The sequence below is a fragment of the Lucilia sericata genome, unplaced genomic scaffold, assembly GCF_015586225.1.
Source record: "Lucilia sericata isolate MDLA Ls3-8-SP2 unplaced genomic scaffold, ASM1558622v1 Contig000513F_arrow, whole genome shotgun sequence".
In the NCBI taxonomy this organism is placed as follows: domain Eukaryota; kingdom Metazoa; phylum Arthropoda; class Insecta; order Diptera; family Calliphoridae; genus Lucilia; species Lucilia sericata.
Window position 1 is genome coordinate 285,012 of NW_023994526.1, and position 15,014 is coordinate 300,025.

The window sequence follows — 15,014 nt, forward strand, 5'->3', positions numbered from 1 at the left end:
GACTAGACTATAGACTAGACTATAGACTAGACTATAGACTAGACTATAGACTAGACTATAGACTAGACTATAGACTAGACTATAGACTAGACTATAGACTAGACTATAGACTAGACTAGACTATAGACTAGACTATAGACTAGACTATAGACTAGACTATAGACTAGACTATAGACTAGACTATAGACTAGACTATAGACTAGACTATAGACTAGACTATAGACTAGACTATAGACTAGACTATAGACTAGACTATAGACTAGACTATAGACTAGACTATAGACTAGACTATAGACTAGACTATAGACTAGACTATAGACTAGACTATAGACTAGACTATAGACTAGACTATAGACTAGACTATAGACTAGACTATAGACTAGACTATAGACTAGACTATAGACTAGACTATAGACTAGACTATAGACTAGACTACTAGACTAGACTATAGACTAGACTATAGACTAGACTATAGACTAGACTATAGACTAGACTATAGACTAGACTATAGACTAGACTATAGACTAGACTATAGACTAGACTATAGACTAGACTATAGACTAGACTATAGACTAGACTATAGACTAGACTATAGACTAGACTATAGACTAGACTATAGACTAGACTATAGACTAGACTATAGACTAGACTATAGACTAGACTATAGACTAGACTATAGACTAGACTATAGACTAGACTATAGACTAGACTATAGACTAGACTATAGACTAGACTAGACTATAGACTAGACTATAGACTAGACTATAGACTAGACTATAGACTAGACTATAGACTAGACTATAGACTAGACTATAGACTAGACTATAGACTAGACTATAGACTAGACTATAGACTAGACTATAGACTAGACTATAGACTAGACTACTAGACTATAGACTAGACTATAGACTAGACTATAGACTAGTCTAGTCTATAGTCTAGTCTATAGTCTAGACTATAGACGACTATAGACTACACTATAGACTAGACTATAGACTAGACTATAGACTAGACTATAGACTAGACTATAGACTAGACTATAGACTACACTATAGACTAGACTATAGACTAGACTATAGACTAGACTATAGACTAGACTATAGACTAGACTATAGACTAGACTATAGACTAGACTATAAAGTAGACTATAGACTAGACTATAGACTAGACTATAGACTAGACTATAGACTAGACTATAGACTAGACTATAGACTAGACTATAGACTAGACTATAGACTAGACTATAGACTAGACTATAGACTAGACTAGACTATAGACTAGACTATAGACTAGACTATAGACTAGACTATAGACTAGACTATAGACTAGACTATAGACTAGACTATAGACTAGACTATAGACTAGACTATAGACTAGACTATAGACTAGACTATAGACTAGACTATAGACTAGACTATAGACTAGACTATAGACTAGACTATAGACTAGACTATAGACTAGACTATAGACTAGACTATAGACTAGACTATAGACTAGACTATAGACTAGACTATAGACTAGACTATAGACTAGACTATAGACTAGACTATAGACTAGACTATAGACTATAGACTAGACTATAAGACTAGACTATAGACTAGACTATAGACTAGACTATAGACTAGACTATAGACTAGACTATAGACTAGACTATAGACTAGACTATAGACTAGACTAGACTAGACTATAGACTAGGACTATAGACTGACTATAGACTAGACTATAGGACTAGACAGACTATAGACTAGACTATAGACTAGACTAAAGACTAGACTATAGACTAGACTATAGACTAGACTATAGACTAGACTATAGACTAAGACTATAGACTAGACTATAGACTAGACTATAGACTAGACTATAGACTAGACTATAGACTAGACTATAGACTAGACTATAGACTAGACTTATAGCCAGACTATAGACTAATAGACTAGACTATAGACTAGACTATAGACTAGACTATAGACTAGACTATAGACTAGACTATAGACTAGACTATAGACTAGACTATAGACTAGACTATAGACTAGATATAGACTAGACTATAGACTAGACTATAGACTAATAGACTAATAGACTAGACTATAGACTAGACTATAGACTAGACTATAGACTAGACTATAGACTAGACTATAGACTAGACTATAGACTAGGACTATAGACTAGACTATAGACTAGACTATAGACTAGACTATAGACTAGACTATGGATAGACTAGACTATAGACTAGACTATAGACTAGACTATAGACTAGACTAGACTAGACTATAGACTAGACTATACTAGACTATAGACTAGACTATAGACTAGACTATAGACTAGACTATAGACTAGACTATAGACTAGACTATAGACTACTATAGACTAGACTATAGACTAGACTATACTAGACTATAGACTAGACTAGACTATAGACTAGACTATAGACTAGACTATAGATAGACTATAGACTAGACTATAGACTAGACTATAGACTAGACTATAGACTAGACTATAGACTAGACTATAGACTAGACTATAGACTAGACTATAGACTAGACTATAGACACTATAGACTAGACTATAGACTAGACTATAGACTAGACTATAGACTAGACTATAGACTAGACTATAGACTAGACTATAGACTAGACTATAGACTAGATAGACTAGACTATAGACTAGACTATAGACTAGACTATAGACTAGACTATAGACTAGACTATAGACTAGACTATAGACTAGACTATAGACTAGACTATAGACTAGACTATAGACTAGACTATAGACTAGACTATAGACTAGACTATAGACTAGGACTATAAGACTAGACTAGACTAGACTATAGACTAGAGGGACTTATGGACTAGACTAGACTAGACTATAGACTATATACAGACTAGACAGTTTATAATTTAGAAAAAGCTCGGAAAATATTGTGGGGATACCTGCGGTATTTTTCTTTTTGCATGCTTGGCTCCCAATAGTAGTGTTATAGTAAAAATACATTCAGTAGCTTATAGGAAATGATGGAAATATTTATCCAGTTCACAATAGGCTTTGTAACGTTGTTTGTCATAATTATTGTTATTATAGGTTTCTTTACGAAAAAAAAAAAACAATAACAAATGTACAACATACAAACTGCCATGGCGATTGTGTATTGGGTATTTAAAGAGTATAATTACAAATACACTGAGCAAAAGTTGTATATTTAGAAGGCATAAGCAACTTGTTGTAAGTTATGCAAATTTTTTACATATTTTACAATCTTTTAAAGAAATAAAACAAATTTGTAAATTTTTGTTTGTGCTTGTTTTTTTTACGTAGACGACTGATAGTTTGTGATTTTATTGAAAGCCTTCTTTTCTTTAGAATTTTCTACAATATCAAGTCATCATACTTATTTTTTTTTTTCGTATGTTTTGTTTTGTTTTCAAACAATTATATAAATAGTTAGATAAATAAGTTTAAATATAAGTTTATATATTGTTTCAGATAAGTGTTTTTGTTTTTTTTTTTTCTTCTCGATTTTCCTTAACAATAATAGAACAGAGATTCTTTAAGATTTTTTACTTTTTTGGCAAAAAGCCATAAAAGAATAAATAACAAGATGTTGCTTTATGCTCTTGTGTTCTATTAATTAATTTAAGAAAATTTTAAAAAAATATAAGGTTTTGTTTTGCAAACAAATTAAGTAGAAAAACTTTTTGTTCAAAACTTATACCAGAGTATTTGAGAATTATAATATGAGAATAAATGATATAGAACTTATAGACTAAAAAGCAAAAAAATGTTTAAAGTAAATTTGCTTAAGTGTTTGTTTTTTTAATTTTTATAAAAATTGTGTTTTGTTTAACATGATTATTAAGTATTATTATTATTATTATAATGATTGTTAGTTAATTATTTTTGCTTAAATGTAAAAAAATGTTATGAATTTTTTAAATTATTAAGCAATTAATTACTTAAATATTAGTCACATTTTATTGTTTTATAAATGTTTTAAACGATTAGATAAATACGTTAAATGTTGTTTTGTTTTTAATAAGTTTTTTTCTTAACTAAGGAACAGAGTTTATATAGTATTTAGTTTTTTAAACGATTTTCATATGATATTTTTTGTTTTCGCACAATTTCTTTTGAAAATTGTAGTGTTTTGTCTTAAAAGTTAATAGAAAAAGTAAAGAACATTTTGAATAATTTTTTAAAATAACGAAATTTTTGGTTAAATATTTAACTTGTGATTAAATAAGTGTGTGTGTTAGTAAAATAATTAATTGATTAATTAAATAAATAAATAATTTTTAATTGACATGTTTCAACAATTTTTCTTTTGTGTTTAAGAAGAGTATTTTAAAGTTAGTGTCTGTCTCTCTTTAAAAATATAAATTATTAAATTTATATAATAAAAAAAGCGCATTTGTCTCTCTTAATTTGATTTTTTTGGGTTATCATTTCACATCAATAACAAAACCAGTACTCTTTCCTAGGTTCTCTTTTTGAACTCTAACATTTTGTTCTCTTGTTGAGTAATAATTTTGCTTTAAGGAGAGCTTTGTTTACTATAATGCTAACGTTATATTAATACATAGTTTTTTGGGGAAACATTAATAGATTTTTCTGTTGATATATATATAAATAAATATGTAGTTGTTGTTGTGGTTAGTATATAATTAATAATATAACATAAATTGTGCCTTTAAATCGGTAATTGCTATAAATTCTAGAAACAACTTGTTTAAATAAAATAAATATATGTTTAACGTAGTAGTGTTATTAACGAAATAAACGTTTTAAAAGTTTGTCAAAAAAATGTTAAATAAGTTTTTCTTTAAAATATTTCAATTAACTAGTAACTAAACAAAAAACAACGAACTTTTTTTTTTAAATAAACATTTTTTTCAGGATTAAAAAAGTTTTAACCGCTCAAAGCTTGCCAAAACATGACTCTATTCTATAAGCAATAAAGAAATTGTTTAAAAAAAATATTTAAGAAAACTTTCATAGAGAATTTCTCTCTCTCTGTAGAGGGTCGGTGGGGGTAGAAGTTTGAAAATTCTTCTCCCCCTTGCCCATTCTAGTTTGTAATGAAATTAATTTTTAAAAAATATTTGTTTGTTTTTTTTTAAGGTTTTCAAATTATTAAAACAAATTATTATTTTTTATTAATTTTTTTAATATTTTTTTTGGTGTTTTTTAATATTTTTTTTTTCAATTTTGTTTCTTAAGGAGTTAAAAGTTAAAAGTAAGAAGTGCTTAATAGATGTGAAAAAAAAATGGTGATGGTGGGTGTACAAAAATTTATATTCTATACGTTAATTAACATCTTAGGCGGCTTCTTCACCTTCTTCTTCTTCCTCCTTGCCGGTGAGCATAGCGATCAAAGCAGCGGTATCGATTTGGTTCTTATCATCGATAACCATTTGATCGAAAGCATCATCGACTTCCTTCATGGTGAATTTGTCACCGAAGTTCATGAGCATTTCACGGAATTTGTCACCATCGATGAGACCATCATTGTCGAATGTTTTGAAAGCAGCAATGACAACTTCATCTTCATCGTTAGCACCAGAGCTGGCCATGCGGTTGGCGAACAAGGTCAACAATTGGGTGAAGTTGATGGGACCAGAGGCTTCGCCCAACATAGAGTCCAATTCCTTATCGGCGGCAATTTTGCCTACGGAATCGAAAGCGGCACGCAAATCGTTCTTGCCAATGATACCATCCTTGTCAGCATCCATAAGTTGGAAGGCCTATTTTTGTTTGTACGATTTTGGTTTAAAGTTTTGAATTAGTTACAAATTCGTTAAAGATTCTCAAACAATTTTTATTTAGTTGTTTGAATGTTGGAGTTTTTTGGGGTGTTTTTTTTTTTTTAAATTTTGTTCTTTTTCAATACTTACTTCTTTGAATTCAGCAATTTGTTTTTGGGAGAAAACAGAGAAGACGGAGGAACCAGCGCGCTTAGATTTTCTGGAGCCACGGCTACCACCGGAAGCTCTCTTGGAGCCAGTAGTGGAGGCGGGTGCTGGGGTAGCAGCTGGGGCAGGGGTTGCTGCCTCAGAGACAGTTTCGGATGCGGTTTCCGAAGCGCCACCTTCTTCCTTGGTCTTCTTCTTCTTAACCTTCTTCTTCTCATCGGCCTGTTTGGTGTGAAAAGAAGATTTTTAAGTGGTATTAGTTTAGATGTTTAGTTGTGTAGTTTTAGGGAATTGTTTAAAGGATTTTCAAATTATAGCAAATGGATTTATGCTATATATTCGTTGATTTAAATTTTCCCGAAATTTCTCTAGATTTTCAAATTATTAATCAAATTTGAATAATTTTTCAAAAGGAAGTAATAAAATTTTTCTAACCCGATTTCAGAATAAATTTTCATAATAGAATTTTAAGGTTATATTCTATATATCCAAGATTTCTGGTTGTAAATATAAAGTGCAAAGTTTATTAGAGATAATAAGTTCAAATTATTAAATTTTTGTTTGTTAGATTTCAATTTTTTCATTCATTTAAAGTTCATAACTTTAACTATTTGAAAAACTTCTTTTATTTCAAGTTAACAATTTTCAGTTTCAAATTATTATGAAGTTTTGTCAATTATTGTTTTCAAATTTAGTCAAAGTTCAATTTGAAACTTAAAATCTTTAATAATTTCTTTAAAATTCTTAAGACACTTTATTTAATTTTATTTATTAAAATATTTTTCAATTTCATTTTGAATATTTTTTTTCAATTATTATATTTCATATATTACGCAAGTTTTCTTTACGATTTTATAGCACACTTAAGTTTCACTCAATTCTATTTTGATTCAATAGTGTTGGTATATATTTGTCTCTTTTACACACAAACGATATCAAGTTACAGTTATATATGTATGGAAAGGTTGTAGTTTACAACTTTTTTAGGCTAAATTTTAAAGATCGAAAGTTATATCACTTATTTTTAAACATTTTCTTAAAGTTTTTTTTTTTGTAACTTTATTACAACATTTTTGAAGTTTTAAAGATTTATTATTTTACACAATTTTCTTGAGAGTTTTTTCTTTAATTATTCCAACTTCACTATATATATTTTTGATATTTTTTTTTGTAAAACTTTTATATTTTCTTTGATATTTTTGTTATAGTTTTCCATTGAAAATCCTTTAAATTAATCCTTTGGTTGGCTGGTAGTATATTTGTTTTAATACAAGTCCATTTTTTTTTTTCTTAAAAAGACTTATATTCAGACGAATTCCTTACCATGGTGCTAGGTTGTGTCTTGTTGTCTGAACGGATCGAGCTGTGTGAGCACAGTGATTGTTCTGGCTGATTTTATCTTAACGTCGATGATATTTTAAGAAAAATTTTCGTCAAAAATTTTCCAAATTTCGCACCCATACCAACAAACCATTCTACATTAGCCCCAACGGCAATAGACCCATACTCTTGCAAATATATACATAATTTCGTATATGTATTAAGAAATTAGCCAAGAATATGAATGGCTCACTCAAACATACATACACAGCGTCGTTAACTCAAACCAGCCAGTCGTATGTATTTCGTATAACATCGTATGCATAGTTCTCGAGATGCCTTTTTTAGCCTGTATACAGGGTGTGGTGTGTGTAGCTATAACGATACATAAGGTGGGGTAATATGAAAAGCTCTATACTTTGCCTCGTGACCCCTGCACGCATCGATACCATACACATCGAACAAACAATTCTAATAATAACATTAACATTAATTTTTACTCTTGCGTGAGTATGAGTGCTATCAAAACATTTCTCACTCTCTGTCTGGGTAGCTATAGCGTGGCGTTTCAATGTGTATGTATCTTTGGCTATATACATATATATCTTAAGATATCTTATGAACGAAGGCATTTGTGTATTTTTTGACTACATCACCTACATTTTTATTTCATTTAGTCCAGTTTATAGTTAGCCCTCCCCTCTTCACCACTTCCTTCTCCTAGTTAAAGTTTAATTTCAAAATTTTTTCTCAATTAATTTTGAAATTTTTGTTCTTATTTCTTATGTTTAAAAATCTATTTATATTTTAGTGTATGCGTTTCTTAGTCTTTTGTTAATAATATTTGAATAGATTGTTGTTGTTCCTCACCTTGTGTAATTTCAAAATTTATTTTCAATTTTTTTTTTTTTCAGCCTCTTCTTCTTTTTCCCTAAATTAATGTTTGTGTGGGCCAAAAGTTTCGTTAATTTCATTTCGTTCAATCATTCTTTCGTTAATTTTCTTCGTTTCCCAACGAAGTCTATTATAAATATTTCGTATTGTGCAATATAAAAATTCATTTGTTTTTGTTCTACAACGCCTGAAACTATAGATTTTCATATTTATTTGTTATTTAAACAAAACAATTTTTTTTTGCTCTCATACTTTTTCAACAACAAAAATGTATTTTTATCTTAAAAATTTTAATCTGTATTATAAATTGTATGAAATGAAATTATTGGAGGATAAATGTTTGCCTAAATATGTATTCTTATGAATTATATAACATTGAATTTGTTTTTACTGGGGGGAATCCATAGGAAAATTTTGGAAAAGTTCCCAAAAAAAAAAAAAAAAAAAAAAAGAATTCAATCCCAATTTTAAAATTAATTCCCTGACGTAAATGTTTACGGCAATTTAATAACAGAGTTATTACATATTAATAATTTATTATTTAACCGTATTTATTTTAAACAAGTAAAGAGTTTTATATTCGTCTATGACGAATCTTATATACTCTTTACCATTATTTTATTGTTAATAATCAGACAATTCAGAAAGTCCCCTTTTATAGATTTTCACTCAATCAGGACCTATATATGTATATGATTTTATTCAATCAGTTTGCTGAGTGTTTAATTTTGTGTTTCTTTGGGTTCAATATTATAAAGGAATTAAAAAAGTACCAGCTGAAAAGCAAAAAGTACCAAAATATTCACTCTTATAGCTTTATATTCCACCAGGATCCTTTATTTCTGATTATACATATATAGTATAGTCTAGTCTATAGTCTAGTCTATAGTCTAGTCTATAGTCTAGTCTATAGTCTAGTCTATAGTCTAGTCTATAGTCTAGTCTATAGTCTAGTCTATAGTCTAGTCTATAGTCTATAGTTAGTCTATAGTCTAGTCTATAGTCTAGTCTATAGTCTAGTCTATAGTCTAGTCTATAGTCTAGTCTATAGTCTAGTCTATAGTCTAGTCTATAGTCTAGTCTATAGTCTAGTCTATAGTCTAGTCTATAGTCTAGTCTATAGTCTAGTCTATAGTCTAGAGTCTATAGTTCCTAGTCTATAGTCTAGTCTATAGTCCTAGTCTATAGTCTAGTCTATAGTCTAGTCTATAGTCTAGTCTATAGTCTAGTCTATAGTCTAGTCTATAGTCTAGTCTATAGCTAGTCTATAGTCTAGTCTATAGTACTAGTCTAGTCTATAGTATAGTCTAGTCTATAGTATAGTCTAGTCTATAGTATAGTCTAGTCTATAGTATAGTCTAGTCTATAGTATAGTCTAGTCTATAGTATAGTCTAGTCTATAGTATAGTCTAGTCTATAGTATAGTCTAGTCTATAGTATAGTCTAGTCTATAGCTAGTCTATAGTCTAGTCTATAGTCTAGGTCTATAGTCTAGTCCTATAGTCTAGTCTATAGTATAGTCTATAGTCTAGTCTTAGTATAGTATAGTCTAGTCTATAGTATAGTCTAGTCTATAGTATAGGTCTAGTCTATAGTATAGTCTAGTCTATAGTATAGTCTAGTCTATAGTCTAGTCTAGTCTATAATCTAGTCTAGAGTCTAATCTAGTATATAGTCTAGTCTAGCCCATAGTCGAGTCTATAGTCTAGTCTATAGTCTAGTTTATAATCTAGTCTATAGTCTAGTCTATAGTTTAGTCTATAGTCTTGTCTGTAGTCTTCAGTCTAGCCTATAGTCTAGTTTAGGCTATAGAATAGTCTATAGTCTAGTCAATAGTCAAGTCTACACTCATGTCTATAGTATAGTCTGTAGTCTATTCTAGTGTATAGTATTAGAAAATTAGTTTAGTACTTTAATACCTAAAAGTGTATATATAAGTACTCGGAATATACATACATGTGTATAATATATATATGTATATATATATTTGTAGTATGGACGTATGAGTCATATAAATCTGTAATATGTTAATGTTTTTCCCAAAAAGTTATAAAATGTCTAGAAGTCTGGGTAGAATAATATTGGCAGTTGATATTGCAATGTATGTACTTCTGAAAATTTTATAACCTTAGCCCAGAAACGTTCAGAAACACTAATTATAAATAAATTTAACTTTGAAATCCGGTTTGTAAGGGTTAATTGTTTTTGAATTTTGCAAAATTAAAGGCATTTGTTTCGTAAATTTAACTTATCAACATTAATTTATTGCAAAAATTGTTTTATTTTTTTCTAAAACCTTTCGAGTTTATAAAAAAAAATTTATAAAAAATTAAGAATATTGAATCTCGGCTATAGACTATATATAAACAGACTAGAATTTAGATTAGACTTCAGACCAGACTATAGACTAGACTATAGATTATACTGTAGATTAGGCTATAGACTATACTATAGGCTGGATTCTAGACTTCAATATAGACGTGACTCTAGACTAGACTATACACTAGACTTAAGATTGGACTATAGAATAGACTTTGAAATTAATCCATTTTATATGTTAAATATTCAATGTTTATTACAAATAAAAACTTTTCCGAGAAAATTGTGGATGATATAGAAAAACCGCACAGATTCGGTATCAGTAGCTAAAAATACATGAAATCAAGTGAATATTTTTTAAAAGTTTTACAAACCTTCATTTCGTTGGCCTGTGTATTAGGGAAAATCAAATATCTATTCATTTTTTTGCGGACTTGAACTTTAATATTTTAAGTTCATTTTAGTAATAGGATTGATGATCAAAGCCCTATTAATTATTAATGTTCATATGGCAAAAATGCTGTCGACCAGTGTTATAAAAAAAATTTTTTTAAATTATTCAACCATATACGATGAATGAAAGGAATGAACCTTTCATTCATCGTATTAATTTTAAAAACAAATTAATTGAAGGATTTAGGTTATATATTTTTATTATTATTTTAAAACAATTCATCAATTTAAAATTTTACAACATTATTCTTTTAAGGTCATTATAAAACCCCTGAATAATTCAAATCTTAAATCATTTTCATTAAAGTATTAAATATAATAAATATACAGACTAAATAAATCTTAATATTCACAGACATTTCCTACCAAAAAATAAAAATATTTTAATGCAAAAATGCATATAAATTCCTAATTTTCATTCTATATATTTTTTTTTTATTTTCAAACATTTTTATTAATAACAACTAATCGATGAGACATAATAGAGATTTACAACACAGCAGATCAAAAATATTTGATATATATTTTTGATTTTTTGTTTTGCTCATGCATACATACATACATACATATGTACATATGTACGTGCCAAAATTATTAATCAGATTTGGCTGTTCGCCAAATGATCAGTTTATGTTTTCGTTCAAACTATAAAAATGAGAAATTCAAATAAATTAAACATACAATTTTTAAATGATAGAGTAAAAATGTAATAATTATGAAAGTTCATGTATTGAAATTTATGTTTCTTAAATTTTACATGAAAGACTTTTGAATGAAGGTGATACGATATGAAATTATTAAATTTTAAAGGAAATCTTATTTTTAGCGAAAAATCAAATGAAAAAGAACAGAATATTTCAAATAGTGGGAGATGTTTTTGAATGTTGTGTTATTTCTATTTTTTATTTTTATTTTCTTTTTGTAAATTGTATATAGAGAATTGCTTATGTAGAGTGAGTCAGTTTAAGAAATATTTTTAATAACTACATATTTGGTGTATGTGTGTCTAGATAGAATATATTTACAGTGTGTCAAATATTTTTTTTAATTTAAATAAGGGTTAAAATCACATAAAATCTTCGAAAAAGTTCACCGATTATGATGCTCTTTAGCAGGCATGGAAAATTCAGTACTTTAGTACTTTTTTTCAGTACTTTCTGCTAACGAAAAATACCGCAGTACCCCCACAACATTTTCGGTACTTTTCTAACTTATAAACTTTTGGTATATAGCCCACAAAGTAGTCTATAGTCTAGTCTATAGTCTAGTTTATAGTCTAGTCTGTAGTCTAGTCTATAGTCTAGTTTATAGTCTAGTCTGTAGTCTAGTCTATAGTCTAGTCTATAGTCTAGTCTATAGTCTAGTCTATAGTCTAGTCTATAGTCTATAGTCTAGTCTATAGTCTAGTCTATAGTCTATAGTCTAGTCTATAGTCTAGTCTATAGTCTAGTCTATAGTCTAGTCTATAGTCTAGTCTATAGTCTAGTCTATAGTCTAGTCTATAGTCTAGTCTATAGTCTAGTCTATAGTCTAGTCTATAGTCTAGTCTATAGTCTAGTCTATAGTCTAGTCTATAGTCTAGTCTATAGTCTAGTCTATAGTCTAGTCTATAGTCTAGTCTATAGTCTAGTCTATAGTCTAGTCTAGTCTATAGTCTAGTCTATAGTCTAGTCTATAGTCTAGTCTAGTCTATAGTCTAGTCTATAGTCTAGTCTATAGTCTAGTCTATAGTCTAGTCTATAGTCTAGTCTATAGTCTAGTCTATAGTCTAGTCTATAGTCTAGTCTATAGTCTAGTCTATAGTCTAGTCTATAGTCTAGTCTATAGTCTAGTCTATAGTCTAGTCTATAGTCTAGTCTATAGTCTAGTCTATAGTCTAGTCTGTAGTCTAGTCTATAGTCTAGTCTATAGTCTAGTCTATAGTCTAGTCTATAGTCTAGTCTATAGTCTAGTCTATAGTCTAGTCTATAGTCTAGTCTATAGTCTAGTCTATAGTCTAGTCTATAGTCTAGTCTATAGTCTAGTCTATAGTCTAGTCTATAGTCTAGTCTATAGTCTAGTCTATAGTCTAGTCTATAGTCTAGTCTATAGTCTAGTCTATAGTCTAGTCTATAGTCTAGTCTATAGTCTAGTCTATAGTCTAGTTTATAGTCTAGTCTATAGTCTAGTCTATAGTCTAGTCTATAGTCTAGTCTATAGTCTAGTCTATAGTCTAGTCTATAGTCTAGTCTATAGTCTAGTCTATAGTCTAGTCTATAGTCTAGTCTATAGTCTAGTCTATAGTCTAGTCTATAGTCTAGTCTATAGTCTAGTCATAGTCTAGTCTATAGTCTAGTCTATTGTCTAGTCTATAGTCTAGTCTATAGTCTAATCTATAGTCTAGTCTATAGTCTAGTCTATAGTCTAGTCTATAGTCTAGTCTATAGTCTAGTCTATAGTCTAGTCTATAGTCTAGTCTATAGTCTAGTCTATAGTCTAGTCTATAGTCTAGTCTATAGTCTAGTCTATAGTCTAGTCTATAGTCTAGTCTATAGTCTAGTCTATAGTCTAGTCTATAGTCTAGTCTATAGTCTAGTCTATAGTCTAGTCTATAGTCTAGTCTATAGTCCAGTCTATAGTCTAGTCTATAGTCCAGTCTATAGTCTAGTCTATAGTCTAGTCTATAGTCTAGTCTATAGTCTAGTCTATAGTCTAGTCTTTAGTCTAGTCTATAGTCTAGTCTATAGTCTAGTCTATAGTCTTCTATAGTGTAGTCTATAGTGTAGTCTATAGTCTAGTCTATAGTCTAGTCTATAGTCTAGTCTATAGTCTAGTCTATAGTCTAGTTTATAGTCTAGTCTATAGTCTAGTCTATAGTCTAGTCTATAGTCTAGTCTATAGTCTAGTCTATAGTCTAGTCTATAGTCTAGTCGTTAGTCTAGTCTATAGTCTAGTCTATAGTCTAGTCTATAGTCTAGTCTAGTCTATAGTCTAGTCTAGTCTATAGTCTAATCTATGGCCTAGTCTATAGTCTAGTCTATAGTCTAGTCTATAGTCTAGTCTATAGTCTAGTCTATAGTCTAGTCTATAGTCTAGTCTATAGTCTAGTCTATAGACTAGCGAAAGATTAGTTTAGTACTTTGGATCCTTAATAAGTACTCTGTTTGTTATAAGTTAGTACATTTTCAAAATTTAAATTTTCCATGCCTGCTCTTTAACCTATTTGCCTCTTGTTGCTTGTTCCCACTCTAATCAGGGCTGTAGATAGAATATTATTGAATTCTTAGAGTTAATTTATGCGATGCTTTTCAGGTTGTGTTAGCCCCTTAATTGGTAATATAAGAACATTAATTTTATAGCAATATTCGAGCCAATTTTCGAAAAAAATATTGCAAAAACTGACCAAACAACTTGAGTACATGAATTTTGTAACTATGACTGAATGATAAAACCTAACCCAGTCTAGCTCAAATATATGGTATTATATATTATTAGTGTTTACATTTAGGTTTCGGAGGAGCATTTTTATGCAATCTGAGGGAAATATTCGACCGATGTCAGCCTATTTCAAAAAGCCTTGTACCTCCAATAAAAAGTAACCTTTGTCATAGACGAACATTGCTTGATCGATTGGAATACTTTTTTTCAGCTAAGTAAACTATTATTTTAGTTTACCTAAAAGCATATTCTAAAGGTTTTTATTAAAAAATGAAAACCACAATTTTTGTAACTCACTGTATTTCAGTATCTGCCCTGCAGTGCTGAAATACGCAGTTGTTGTGGTTTTAAGTGATTACATATACAGAGTTATAAAAGAAATTAAAAGAACAAGTCGAAGGTTCATTTGTTAATAAATCGCATCTGATTTAAGATAAAATCTGATAAATGATTTGTTAGTCAAATGCCTTGTTGATGTTTGATTTTGCATTGATTCAGGTTAGATTAGGTTTATAGGAGTACGTATACTACATCAAAGCCGAAGAAATACACCTAGTCCACAATCAGTGTTAATCAGGAATGTTATTTCCGGAATAACATCACTTCCAAGATACTTCGATCTAACTGCCTGACAGTGGCTAAGAAAGTGCTCCAGAGTTTCACTGTCCTCTCCTCTCATGCTCTATATTCGTCTGAATCGGCACG

General features: G+C 29.4%; 1 protein-coding gene across 1 annotated transcript; it reads right to left on the reverse strand.

Moving 5' to 3' along the window:
- Positions 1-3,282: 3,282 nt before the first annotated feature.
- On the reverse strand, positions 3,283-7,410 carry LOC119605730 (myosin regulatory light chain 2). Its single transcript, XM_037959008.1, has 3 exons — positions 7,230-7,410; positions 5,889-6,128; positions 3,283-5,738 (listed from the first exon to the last, which is right to left on the reverse strand). The coding sequence occupies exons 1-3, from the start codon at positions 7,230-7,232 to the stop codon at positions 5,313-5,315; spliced, it is 669 nt and encodes a 222-aa protein (XP_037814936.1). The 5' UTR covers positions 7,233-7,410; the 3' UTR covers positions 3,283-5,312.
- Positions 7,411-15,014: the final 7,604 nt, after the last annotated feature.

Excerpts from the sequence above, each read along its gene's own strand:
- LOC119605730 (XM_037959008.1), bottom strand. Across the intron at positions 5,739-5,888 it reads AAATTGCTGAATTCAAAGAA|GCCTTCCAACTTATGGATGC; the intron begins GTAAGTATTGAA and ends AAACAAAAATAG.